Source organism: Dromiciops gliroides, chromosome 4, assembly GCF_019393635.1.
Source record: "Dromiciops gliroides isolate mDroGli1 chromosome 4, mDroGli1.pri, whole genome shotgun sequence".
Lineage (NCBI taxonomy): Eukaryota > Metazoa > Chordata > Mammalia > Microbiotheria > Microbiotheriidae > Dromiciops > Dromiciops gliroides.
In genome coordinates this window covers 297484280-297497440 of record NC_057864.1, presented here as the reverse complement: position 1 = coordinate 297497440, position 13161 = coordinate 297484280, and the positions used below count along the sequence as shown (strand labels likewise).

The window sequence follows — 13161 nt, the reverse complement described above, 5'->3', positions numbered from 1 at the left end:
TAAGGTATCACTACACTTAGCACTTTAAATTGTGTAATTGTTCTGGTGCTAAATATGAGATAATAGAATGAAAAATGTGTACTTTGTGGTCTTACGAATCCTTTGATTCATGTAAAGAAAAAAAGAAAGGAAGTCTCACAGTCTTTAAAAAGATAGATACATAATCAGGAGACATGGGTTCAAATTCTGATTCTGAATATATGTAAACTTGGGCAAGTCATGTATTCTTAGAGTTGAAAGAGTCCTTATATGCCAGCTAGTCCAAACCATAACCACAAAAGACCACATACCCAACAAGTGTTCCTCAAAGACCTGAGTGAGGTGATACACACCAGAATGAGGCAGCCCATTCTACTTCTAGCTAGCTCCCCTAAGAAATTTTTTCCTTACGTTGAATTTAAATTTGCTTCTTGGCAACTTCCATCTCTTCCTCCCAATCCTGCCTTCTGGGGCCAAATCTAATTTCTCTCCCAAGTGATAACCTTTCAAATGTTTGAAGATACCAATCACATCCTCCCAAGTCTTCCCTTGCTCAAGCCAAGCCTCACTAGTTCCTTCATCCTGATCTTTATATGGCATGATCATGAGGCCATTTGCCATTCAGGTTGCCTTTCACTAGAAAATCCAGTCTATTAATGTCCCTCCTAATCTGTGTTGCCTAGAACTGATCATAATATTCCAAATGTGGTCTGACCACAGTAGTATACAGAAGGAGCCACAAAATGGCACTTTGTATTATTCTAATAATACAGTGTTTTAAAGATTGCAAAGTTCTTTATATATGCAATCTCATTTGATCCTCACAACAACCCAGTGAAGTAAGTGCTATTATTATCTCCATTTTATAAATGAGGAAACTGAGGCAATCAAAGATTAAGTGATTTTCCCAGGATCACACAGCCTGCAAATGTCTGAAGCAATATGGGAACTCAATTCTTCAAGACTCCAGCACCATACCCACTGCACCACTTAGCTGCCTCTCATATCAGCTACCAATTTGCTCTCCTATTGTTCTATTTACAATTATTGGTGTCAGAAAAGGGTAAGGCCCAAGTCATTTCATTTCTACTTTGATTCCTACTGAGGTTTGAGGGGGTTGGATTGCTTGTGGGTGAAAAATCAAAGGCCAAGCTAGGGTGAGCTCTGCAGAGCTAATGCTGGAGTGAGGGCTGACCTGCAGACCTGCTGAATCTCCAGAAAGGGGAAAGTTCTTTGTTGTCATCTCAGTCCTGCTATTTGGAAGAACCTCAGGAAATAATGAGGGTGGATGAGGACATTGGTCCTTTCACTCTTGGTTGCTGTGATTAAAATGGCCACTTCTTTGCTTCTGTCTTGCTGAAGATGGGACTACAGCCAGCTTTTCTCAGATTCTATTCTTTGCCTGGTTCTCTCTGCAGACAGCTTTTATGTGCGATCTTGTAACTGTTTGTTGATGGGAGAAAGGAGAAAGATCAAAAGGGTAAGCTCTGAAGGTCTGTCCCTACCTTAGAGGGCACTGCTTTAAGTATTACTGCTGCTCTCCCCCCTTCAATTGCTTCTCTCTCTGCTCACCATGTGTAAGTAATAACGGCATATGAACTGTCTGAGATTTGTGCATTGGAACATTGGGTGATACCTTGATTAATAATGAAGGAGCTTAGCCAAGGCCACAAGAGATTTGACCTTAGACATTTTGTCTCTGTCAGAGGTGATAGGACATCACCTGCCTCAGGCTTCAGCCAAAGCAAACAACTTGCAACTCTGCTCATTTTCATACTTTTCTTAGTATTGTTATCTGCGTCTGGCATACTCTCCCTGCCTTGTTTCCTTGCCTCAACATGCACATTTCCATCAGTTAGAATCCTTCAAGATCCCACTCAAATGCCACCTCCTCCAGGTGGTCTTTTTGGATCTCTCAAAATAGAATGTATACTCCCTTCCTATGAATCCAGTGTCTTGAATTGAGTAGACAGCTAAGATATCGTTGCTGAGTCTAGTTGAAACGAATCTTCACCGAGGCTACAATTGGCTTAAGGTAACAATAGAGTGAACAAATTTTGAATTTCCTGAATTCAGGAAGACCTGAGTTCAAATCCGGACTCAGACACTAGATATTTACTAGCTGTGTGACCCTGGACAAGTCACTTAACCCTCATTGCCCCAAAAAATAAGAAAGAAAGAAAAAAACAAAAGAAAAAGAAAATGTAAGTGGAAGGCCATTTACAGTGACCTTTCAGAACCTAGGGTAGTGCCTTATACATAAATAGTCCCAAAAAATGTTTGTTTAATTTAATTTTGTCACAAAACAATAATTTTGCTGGCTCTATGGTTTTATAGCCTTTTTCTTTCTTTTTCTGACAAGAAGAAAAAAATTAGTATTTTCTTAAAGCCTACTTTTTTAACAAAAAAATATAAAGTTCACTCTCTTAATGATGCCAGATGGGATGTGTGAAAGTAGGTGTTTCTGTATGGTGGTCATTAAGGGCTCTATTTGACCCATTTAGGTCTACTCATTTGGAATTATTGCTGCAGCATCAAAAAATCACTACCCTATCTATGCCTTACTTGTACATTTTTAGTGCATTATAGGAATTCTACCAGATTGGAGAAAAAGAGGAAGAACTTACCCCTTTAAGAATCTATGATTTGGGGCAGCTAGGTGGCGCAGTGGATAGAGCACCGGCCCTGGAGTCAGGAGTACCTGAGTTCAGATCTGACCTCAGACACTTAACACTTACTAGCTGTGTGACCCTGGGCAAGTCACTTAACCTCAATTGCCTCACCAAAAAAAAAAAAAAAAGAATCTATGATTATTGACAAACAGAAGAAGCACTTCTGAATTAATTAACAGTGAGTTGCAATTAAACACAAAAGCACTTAAAGGAGTTAATGTTGGTCCCTGAAAACACTGGTTGAGGTATAATAGATGTATATCATTCCTGTTTGAGAGACACTTCTCAAGGTTAGTGATCATGTGTTGTAATTAAACAGAAAAATGCATAAAGGTGCTACCACAACATGAAAAATGGCTTAAAGATCAATTAATAACTATTGCCATTTATTTGGTTGTTTGATTGTTTTATTCAAAAGCTGGCACATTACCCTTTAGGTAATATATTTCACTAAGAAGGACAGTATGGTGATGTCATTTTCACTAATTTAAAATTTATTTTTTTTCTCTCCATTTAAAGAAAAACTAAATTGATCATAAAGTATGTTCCTATTATATCTCCTTGAAGATGAGCATATACTGTATTACATGGACCCTCACTGCCTGCTATATAGCCTCAAGCACATATAATACTTAATGTCTCTATATCATGGACAAAATAGTATGGGCAGAGGAACTGGTAACTAAAGTATTTCTCTGGAAAGCTCAATGTAATAAAGTATCTTTTCTCAGAACTTTGCAATAGCAAAGTTAAAGTTCAAAGTGCCATGATTTTTTAAAATGTGTTGTTGTCAGGATCCCGGGAAATTCAGGATAACTATCATCATTTCTTTATTTCTTTAGAAATAGATGCATTGAAAAACATGGCCATTAATAATTATAATAGGAAAACCTATTTTCAGCTAAATAAAAGAGAACAATGTGAATAAAATAGAGAAGTATTAAGGACTCTGCCTCCAGTAATTTTCCAAAAGAACTTGTCTTTTAAAAAGGGATCTCGACCTTCAAAATACTAATGTGTGTTGTGAGATTGGATTCTGTGTCTCTTTCCCAGTCTGTCTGTCCGACACATACATACACATACACAGATTTTGTTGTGCTTAGCAAATGAACAGGTGGGTTAAAATGTACAGCAATTAACTTTGTTGATATTTTAGATCAAAAACAAATGTGCTACCAATGTCCAGGCTCATGGACTAGAGCTCATCTCAGAAATGGCCCTAAAAGATCAATATCTCTATGCCTCGTATTACTCAGAATTTATAGCAGAAAATTCCCCAAGATGCTGAGATCTAGGTTTCTGAGATTGTGGGTAACAGAGTACCTAGCTACTGTATTTTACAGGCACTCAAGGTAACAAATGTACATCAAGTAAAGGACTGCTTTTATTGTACCCCATAGAAAATGCTGAAAATAAAAGAGATTCACCAAAGCCCATAGAAAACACATAAAGTAGAAACTTTTCTTTAAAAGGAACTGAATTTGTCACCAGGAGGACAACACTATGGCATTTCAGTGATATCCTTCTCTTCCATAGCATCTGAAACAGTGTTTCCCAGACTCATAATACCTCCTTTTCTACAATTGATGTTTCCACTTCCTTTCCTCTTACTCCCTTATTTAACTCCCTACTAATCATTCAACTGAAATTGCTCTCTCAGAAGTTAACAATGATCTCTTAATTACTGAATCTAATGGCCTTTTCTCTGTCCTCATCCTTCTTGAGCTTTCTGTATTTTTTATATTGTTGAACACTTTCTTCTCTCTAGGTTTTTGTGATATTGATATCTCCTGGTTCTCTTCTTACCTGTCCAACCTCTTTTTTTCAGTCTCCTTTGCTAGATCTTCATCATGTTTGTTAAATGTAGGTATCCCCTAGGTCACTATCCTTGGCTCTCTTCTCCATTCACCTCTATACTATTTCTTTTGATGGTCTCATCAGTTCCCATGGATTCAACTACCTTCTTTATACAGATAATTATAAAATGTATGTCTGGCTCTAACCTCTGTCCTGACCTCCCAACTTGTAGGTATGTGAACCTCAACATGTCCAGAACTGAACTCATTATCTTCATGACCACCCCCAACCTTCCCTTCTTCCTAACTTCCCTATTACTCTCCTCCCAGTCACTCAGGCTCACAAATTAGATGTCATTCTTGACTCCAGAGTCTAGCCCTGAATATCCATTAAGTTGCTAAGTCCTGTCATTTCTACCTTCATAACATCTCTCATACATATCCCTTTCTCTGCTCTGACACTGCCACCATTCCAATATAGTATCTCATCATTTCATGCCTGGATTATTGCAATAGCCTGATGGTTTGGTTTGGCTGATTTGAAATCTCTCCCCACTACAGCCTATCTGGACTTTTGTTTATCTATATTGATTTTCCCAAAGCATGTCTGACCATGTCAACCTCACACACACACACACACACACACACACACACACACACACACACACTTCAGTCAACCTCAGTGGTTCCCTGTTGCTTCTACAATCAAATGTAAAATCCTCAGGTGCAGCTACTTGGCACAGTGGATAAAATCTATGGCCCTAGATTCAGGAGGACCTGAGTTCAAATCTGGCCTCAGACACTTTACACTTACTAGTTGGGTGACCCTGGGTAAGTCAGTTAGCCCTCATTGCCCCACAAAAAAAAAAGTAAAATCCTCTATCAAGTTTGTAAAGCTCTCTATAATCTAGGTCCTTTCAACCTTTCTAGTCTTCTGGTCTTGTATCTCACACCCCACCATGTATTCTGTAATCTAATGTTACCTGCCCCTTTCTGTTCTTCATACACAACATTCCATCTCTGGTCTCCATACATTTTCACTGCTATCCCCCTTTAGAATGATCTCCCTCCTCATTTCCACCTCCTGCTTTCCCTGGTTTCCTTCAAGTATCAGCTAAAGTTCCACCTTCAGCAAAAAGCCTTTAGAAATCCCCCTAAATGACAGTGAGGGAAGCTAGGTGGTGCAGTGGATAGAGCACTGGCCCTGAAGTTGGGAGGACATGAATTCAAATCTCGCCTCAGACACTTACTATCAGTGTAACCCTGGGTAAGTCACTTAACCCCAATTGCCTTAAATATCCAGGGCCATCTCCAGGGGCCCTGACCTATATCTCATCACTGGACCCAGATGGCTCTAGAGAAGAGAATGAGGTTAGTGACCTTGCATAGCCCTCCCTCACTTAAATCCAGTTCAGTGCAAGCCATGATATGAAGGACAAACAACAACAACAACAACAACAATAAATGATAATGGCTTCCCTCCACTGATTATCTTCAACTGAACCTATATGTATCTTGGTTATACTTAGTTATTTACACGTTGAATCCCACATTAGACTGAAAAGGCTTTGAGAAGGTACCGTAATTTGCCTTTCTCTGTATCCCTAGTCCTTAGTACGGTGTTATAAATTGAGCTTTGAGAGAAGCAAAGGATTATAGAGGCTCAAGTAAGAAGGGAGCACATTCCAGGAATGGGACATCTTTGTTGTTCAGTAATTTCACTTGTGTCCCAATCTTCATGACACCATTTGGGGTTTTCTTGGCAAAGATATTGGAGTGGTTTGTCATTTCCTTCTCCAGCTTATTGTACTGATGAGGAAACTAAGGCAAGCAGGATTAAGTGACTTGCTTGGGGTCACACAGCTAGTAAATGTCTGAGGTCAGATTTGAACTCATGAAGATGAGTCTCCCTGACTGCAGACCTAGCACTCTATCCACTGTACCACTGCTAAAACTGGGAGTCAGAAGAATAGAATGCAAGTTCAGTGAACAGCAAATAGGCCAGTTTTTCTCATGCATAAAGTAAATGAAAGGGACTATGTGAAATAAGTATGAAATTAGAATCTGACACCAGACTGTGTAGGCCTTTAAATACCAAAAAGAAGAGTATGTATTTTATTCAAGAGGCAATATGCAGTTCAACAGAAGATAATTGGATAGGAGGGTGACATTTATAAAGCATCTTAATAATGCAGCATTTAGTGCAAAAACCACTTGATTTGCCCTTTTAGGATCTGAGTTCTAATCCAGGCATGTTGATGATTTGAATTATTTTTTTATAATTTACCATAATTTCTCCAATCCAGGCAAATGCATTTCAAATACAAACAATTACAAGCAAGTATTATAATTTTATTTTGAATTAAAATTTTAAACTATATTTTCTTTGCTTTATGTGTAAAAAAAATTACAACGAATCAATTGTTACATCTTGTTCCTTCAAAGTATTCTTAAGTCTAGTGTTTTAATAGCTACATGACTTTGGACAAATCACCTTATCTCTCTGGGCCTTAGTTTCCTCATCTGTAAAATACTGCAGTTGTACAAGCTGATTTTTAGATTCAACCATCTCTGAACACACAATAATATAGAAGGATTATTTATGTAACAAAGGTAGGGTAAAGAACAATTTATTTCATTGTACCTCTCTACAGCTATCCCTTGACCTATTCCAGCTAACAATGATTTCTCTCCCTGATATGTGATCTTCAGTTTAAAATGACTGCTCCATCTAGTATCATTATTAGTTAAGTAATGATTTTTTTAAATTGGCTAAAATTTGCTTCTCCTATTGGTTTGAATAAAAGAAGGACACAGGAACTGTCATTTAGTGTGAGGCCTGAGAGAGTTCACAGATCTCTAGAAGCAGAAAAGGCAGATATTTTTCAGGGAAGCAACTTTCATCTTCCAATTGATTATTCTGTATTTGTATCATTTTGGAAACATCTTACCCTAAATGTCAACCTTCCTTGACATCTGACAGAATCTCCATAACTCTGTGCCACTGGATAGGTGAAAAGCTTTAAAAAAAGAAAAAAGTTGTCCCTAGCAGGATGATTTCAGAAAGGCCTGGAAAGACTTATATGAACTGATTTATAGTGAAGTGAGCAGAACCAGGAAAAAATTTTGCACCATGACAGCAGTATTGTTTGATGAAGTACTGTGAATGAATTAACTATTCTCAACAATAACAATGATCCAAGACAATTCCAAAGGACTAATGATGAAGCATACTACCCACCTCCAAAGAAAGAACTGATATTGATTGAACACATACTAAAGCATGCTATTTTTTACTTTCCTTCATTTTTTCTTTTATTCAAAGTTTCTTATACAAAATGACTAATGTGGTAATATTTTAAATAATTTCACATATATAACCTATATCTGATTGCTTACTGCCTCAAGGAAGGGGGAGGGGAGGCAGGGAAGGAAGGATAAAATTTGAAACTCAAAACTTTAAATAAAAATATTTATTATTATTATTTTTAAAGTTGTCCCTTCTGTCAATGGCCACTTTTTAATGGATTCCAGTGCCTTATTTATAATGGATGTCCAGGAGTCCTGAAACTGAGGTTGACAGATGCTACTCCAGAAGGTTAATAGGATGACAGTTCTTCCACTGGTCCTTAAGAAGGGATTATGTTTGAGCAGAAGATGAGCAGATTATTCCAGAAACAGAAACTGACGGCCTTTTCCCAGAAACCAGCACACCTATTTGGTCTTTTGTGATAGACCGGAAAACCTAGAAGATTGGTGGTTCATGATCTATACTTTGGTACCTGTTACACTGATTCCTCCTCAGGACTTTGACATAGACAAATGCATGAATCAATAAGCTTCATAACAGGAAGAATTTAAAGAAAGACTTCTGTTGGCCATTTCAGTTATTCTTTTGCTTTTAAAATAACACCCATGACAGGAATAAAAGGGATTTTTTTTTCCAACTGACTGTCATCAGAAGTAGCCCATGATCGATAACAAGAATGCATTTGGAAACTGGACTGATATTTTGTATTTTGGGACTTTGTCTCCAAGTTCAAGGATTCCAAGGTAAGTTCTTATTTAAATAATTGGTGTCTATGCTAATTATTTTTTTATATAAAGTCTTATTGGAAACAAACATTTAAGGTAAAAGAAGCCACAAATTATTTTGAACTGGTTGAACATTCACAGCAAAACCTTAAGTTAAATTGCAATAAGCATTAGTTGCTTTAAGTTAGAAGTTACTTGAAAAGGAGAATTGACTCAAAAAACCTTGCATTATGTGATTTTACTGCAGACAATTCTTATTATAAGATGCCGAATACATTTCAGGCATGCATGACAAGTAGCAGTAGCAATGTTATGTCCCTGAAATAGATACTTCTTGGTTTCTTTGTGAAGACTCTAAATGTGAAGTCTAAAAATATAATTTATATCATTTGAAATTGCTCATGAACAGGCATCACAACCTTCATCTAATCAAATCATCTGAAATAGGAAGATTTCTGTCTAAAAATCCTTTTTCATTAAAAAAGGGGGGGGTCTCCCACGATTGCAACTAAGATATGCTCAAAAAGATTTTTTTTTAGTATATATGGAAAGAAAGCACGCGCGCGCACACACACACACACACACACACACACACACACACACACACATACACACACACACAGTCCTTAGGGCTAATCTGCAAATGCCTAACAAAAGAAAACACACAGTTCTTAGGGCTAATCTGCAAATGACTAATAAAGAAAACAAGTCTAAGAATTAGCCACAATATAGAAAAAGAAATTATGTATACTAGCAGACATCTGTTTCAGGATATAATTGTTTTCTCCCTCAGTATGATCCCTGTGATTAAATGGTTCACAACCTTTTGAAGACATCTGGAATAAACCATTTTTAAAATCTATTGCAGTGATTGCATGTCTTTAAGAAAACTGCAACAAAAAACAGAACAGATTATAAAGCATCTAAGAGAAAGCAAAAGCAGACAGTACCTGTCTGGGTTAACTAATTAATACCTGCAATTACCTCTAAGCACCACTTTCTTTTCAATCATTGTCTAATTTCTCTTTGACATCATTGAAGAACATGCAAGTTATTTTTTTTTTAATCTGGATAAGTTTGTGGTTTACATTTCCTTAATCTTTCATCATTGATATAATCTATTTAAAATTCATGTTACAGGGGTATTTTTACTACATAAGAAAATAGCCTACCTACCAAATAAACAATTCTTTCCAATTAATGTTGGTGCATTACAAATAGTAAAATTTCATTATTTAAAGATCAAGATGCCATGAAACATATCTAACATGAGCTATGCCTGTGTGTGTGTGTGTATATATATATATATGTGCAAATTAGTTTGAGTTGACACACTGCACCACTCAAATCAGTTTTTAAAAAATAAACTCTTTAGCTTTTAAAAGTAACATAGCTTTTGTTACTTAAGAAAAGTTATATCAGTGCTTTGAGGGATTTTTGCAACTATCATTTCCCAATACAACCTTCTCCAGTAGAACCCTCTTTTTTAAAAAAGAGAGATTGTTCAGCAAAGTCAAATGATACAGCAGTTATGTGCCATAATATCCTACTCCCCTTCCCTCCAACTCCCACTAAGAAGAAAATGTGTTTCATCATCTGTCCTCTACGACCAATATTAGTCATTGCATTAACTTGAGATCAGTTTCTTTTTGTTGTTATGTTCATTTCACATTATTGCAGCCATTGTATATATTGTTTTCCTTTCTTCACTCTGCTTCAGTTCATACAGGTCTTCCAGTTTTTCTCTGAATTATTCATTGTCATTACTTCTTATGGCACAATGCTATATGATATTTGTATACCACAATTTGCTAAGATATCCTCTTAGTTGAATGGTCTTTTAATTATCTATCACATCTCTTTTGACATACAATATTTGTTGACAGGTATACTAAGAAATCAAATGAGGTAAGTTCATGAAAAAATATAATTTATAATATGCCTGCATCATATACAAAGTCTTAAGATGTATCAACTGTCCTGACTTTTATACTCTAAATGAAACTTGAATTACATGCCTGAATTAATGAAATTATATTTATTCCAAAACATACTTTCCTATGTGCGATTAATTGTTGGGTATGGATGTGTCTACACACAGAATGGCTGGGGAAAATGGGGGATAGAAAGTAAGGTTAAATCATTAAAATAACCTTTTTTTAAAGAAATTAATTTATATAAGCTTTAGCCAGGGTCATACTAGTAGGCTCCAACATTTTGAAGGCTTTATTTAGGTAGGTCAAACTCTAACTATAGTTTCATAAAACCATAGATTCAAATCTTTAGTCTTTGGGGTTTCAGAATTTTCCATGAAATGAAATTACTTTTAGCTTTCCAAAAGATGCATAGTTCTATTCATTGTCCCAGAGAACAATGGTTTCAGTACACTTCTAAGACCCTTTTTTTCCCTAGGAAAACATGAGTTCCCTAAATACCAATGTTAGTGGCCATTGATTTTTCAAAGCACCCTCCACTCTGCTCTTATCCCTCCATTTCACATAAATCATTTCATTTAATTGCTTATGAGATTCTGTGGAGTTTTCCTCAGAGAGGAAGAGATCAAATCCACCCTTGCCAAACCCAGTCAAGGAAAGTGTTTATGAAAAGTTTGGGCCTTTTGTATCACATTTGGTCAGAATACAAAATGAAACCTTTAACTAAGTTATTATTAGTTCACAAACTGCAGAGTAATTATTTTAGTAGCTGTGAAATGCCAGAAAATTTGCATGGAAAGATACTATGCTGCCTTCTGATCCAATACTCCTGGGACATGTTCTCATTCCATAAAATTACATGGATAAGAAAAAAAGAAATTTTTCTCATTGTTCCTCTGAGTATAGGTCATAATCCCTGTTCCAGAACTGGCAGCAGAGCAGTCCTTCTGAAAGGTATAGATTAAGACAGATCCAATCACATTACCTCTGCCCCCCAACCCCCACCCCTTTTGCTGTCTGTTTGTGCTTCCCATTCTGGCATGGTGTGTCATTTCAGAGCCTCGAGGCAAATAGACAATATGGCACCTTCGAAGAATCTCGCTATGACCAAAGGAAGCCAGGTAAATGAAAGGTTCTTTAACCATCTGTCCACTAATCTGTGGCAGCACACCTGAAACCACTCAAGAGACTTGAGCCTTTCTTTAAAAAAATACAAGTAACAAAGGCAGCTAGATAGTGAGGTGGATAGAAAACTGGCCCTGGGAGTCCAGAGGACCTGAGTACAAATCCAGCCTCATACACTTACTACCTGTGTGACCCTGGGCAAGGCACTTAACCCTTATTGCCTCAAAAAAAGGAAGGAAGGAAGGAAGGAAGGAAGGAAGGAAGGAAGGAAGGAAGGAAGGAAGGAAGGAAGGAAGGAAGGAAGGAAGGAAGGAAGGAAGGAAAAGAGAAAGAAAGAAAGAAAGAAAGAAAGAAAGAAAGAAAGAAAGAAAGAAAGAAAGAAAGAAAGAAAGAAAGAAAGAAAGAAAGAAGGAAGGAAGGAAGGAAGGAAGGAAGGAAGGAAGGAAGGAAGGAAGGAAGGAAGGAAGGAAGGAAGGAAGGAAGGAAGGAAGGAAGGAAGGGAGAGAGAAAACAAGTGTCATGGCTACCTGGTGGCCCCATATTATATTAATAACAGAATAGTAAGCATATGGGCTAATTATGTAACGCTGAACTGACCTACTGCTTTCCACAGTCAATCTTCAATCCTGAAAACCTGGCTGCCTTCTATATCCCCTATATCTGAATATTAATAATCCTCTGAAAACTTTTCAGGTTATAGTAATTGCATAGCATCTGCTTCATAAATTTGGAGATTAATTAGACTGTCGTGGGGGAGTAGATTTTTTAAAAGAGATAACCTATGTGGGGGAGGATGAGCATTAGATTAGGAGTCAGAAGCTCAGGGTTCAAATACTAGGTCTGCTACTTATATGACCTTAGGCAAGTTATTTCCCTTTTCTGGGACTGTTTCCTTGTTTGTAAAATGACAGGGGTTGGACTAGATGACTTCTAAGGTCCTTTCTAGGATTCTATTACATAATAGTTGATTATACACTGGAACCAAACAGAGCATGTATCACAGAAACCAAAAATAAATGGCACCATTTTGTTTATTACAAATGGCCAGGGGCAGCTAGGTGGCACAGTGGATAGAGCACCAGCCCTGGATTCAGGAGGACCTGAGTTCAAATCCGGCCTCAGATACTTAACACTTACTAGCTGTGTGGCCCTGGGCAAGTCACTTAACCCAAATTGCCTCACCAAAAAAAAAAAAAAACACACAGAAAAACAAAAACAAATGGCCAGCACTGTGTAACAAACTGTTGGTCATTTTGTCAGGATCCAAGGTTAAACTCTGCAATCACCATGGTTTCTCCTCTCATTCCTGCATCTCTCTTAGAGGATCCCAAACTTCTTTCTCCTATAAGAAGTAGAGAAATGTTACCACTGGGGTTGGGGATGTCAAGACAGTTTGGTGTAAAGAGTAAGGGGTCACTGAACAACATTGAGTTTCCACCTTAGAGACCAAGAGCTCTACTTATGGTGCCTGTAGTACATGTGGTCAGACAGAAGGAGGGAACTTTGAATCTTAATTTATGATTTCAGCCTAAATAGCAAAAGAGACCCAAGTCAGCCAAAACCATTGTAATTGTGGAAGGGATGGAGGAGGGGAGGAGAACAAAACTTGAGAGGGTATGT

General features: G+C 37.3%; 1 protein-coding gene across 1 annotated transcript in view; it reads left to right on the top strand.

Annotated features, from left to right (window-relative positions):
- Positions 1-8417: 8417 nt before the first annotated feature.
- Positions 8418-13161, top strand: part of IMPG1 (interphotoreceptor matrix proteoglycan 1) — a 168580-nt gene continuing 163836 nt past the window's right edge. The window contains exons 1-3 of the mRNA XM_044003434.1: positions 8418-8500; positions 10369-10390; positions 11474-11537. Of these exons, the coding sequence (XP_043859369.1) occupies positions 8418-8500; positions 10369-10390; positions 11474-11537 (169 nt within the window). The remainder of the gene's footprint in view (positions 8501-10368; positions 10391-11473; positions 11538-13161) is intronic.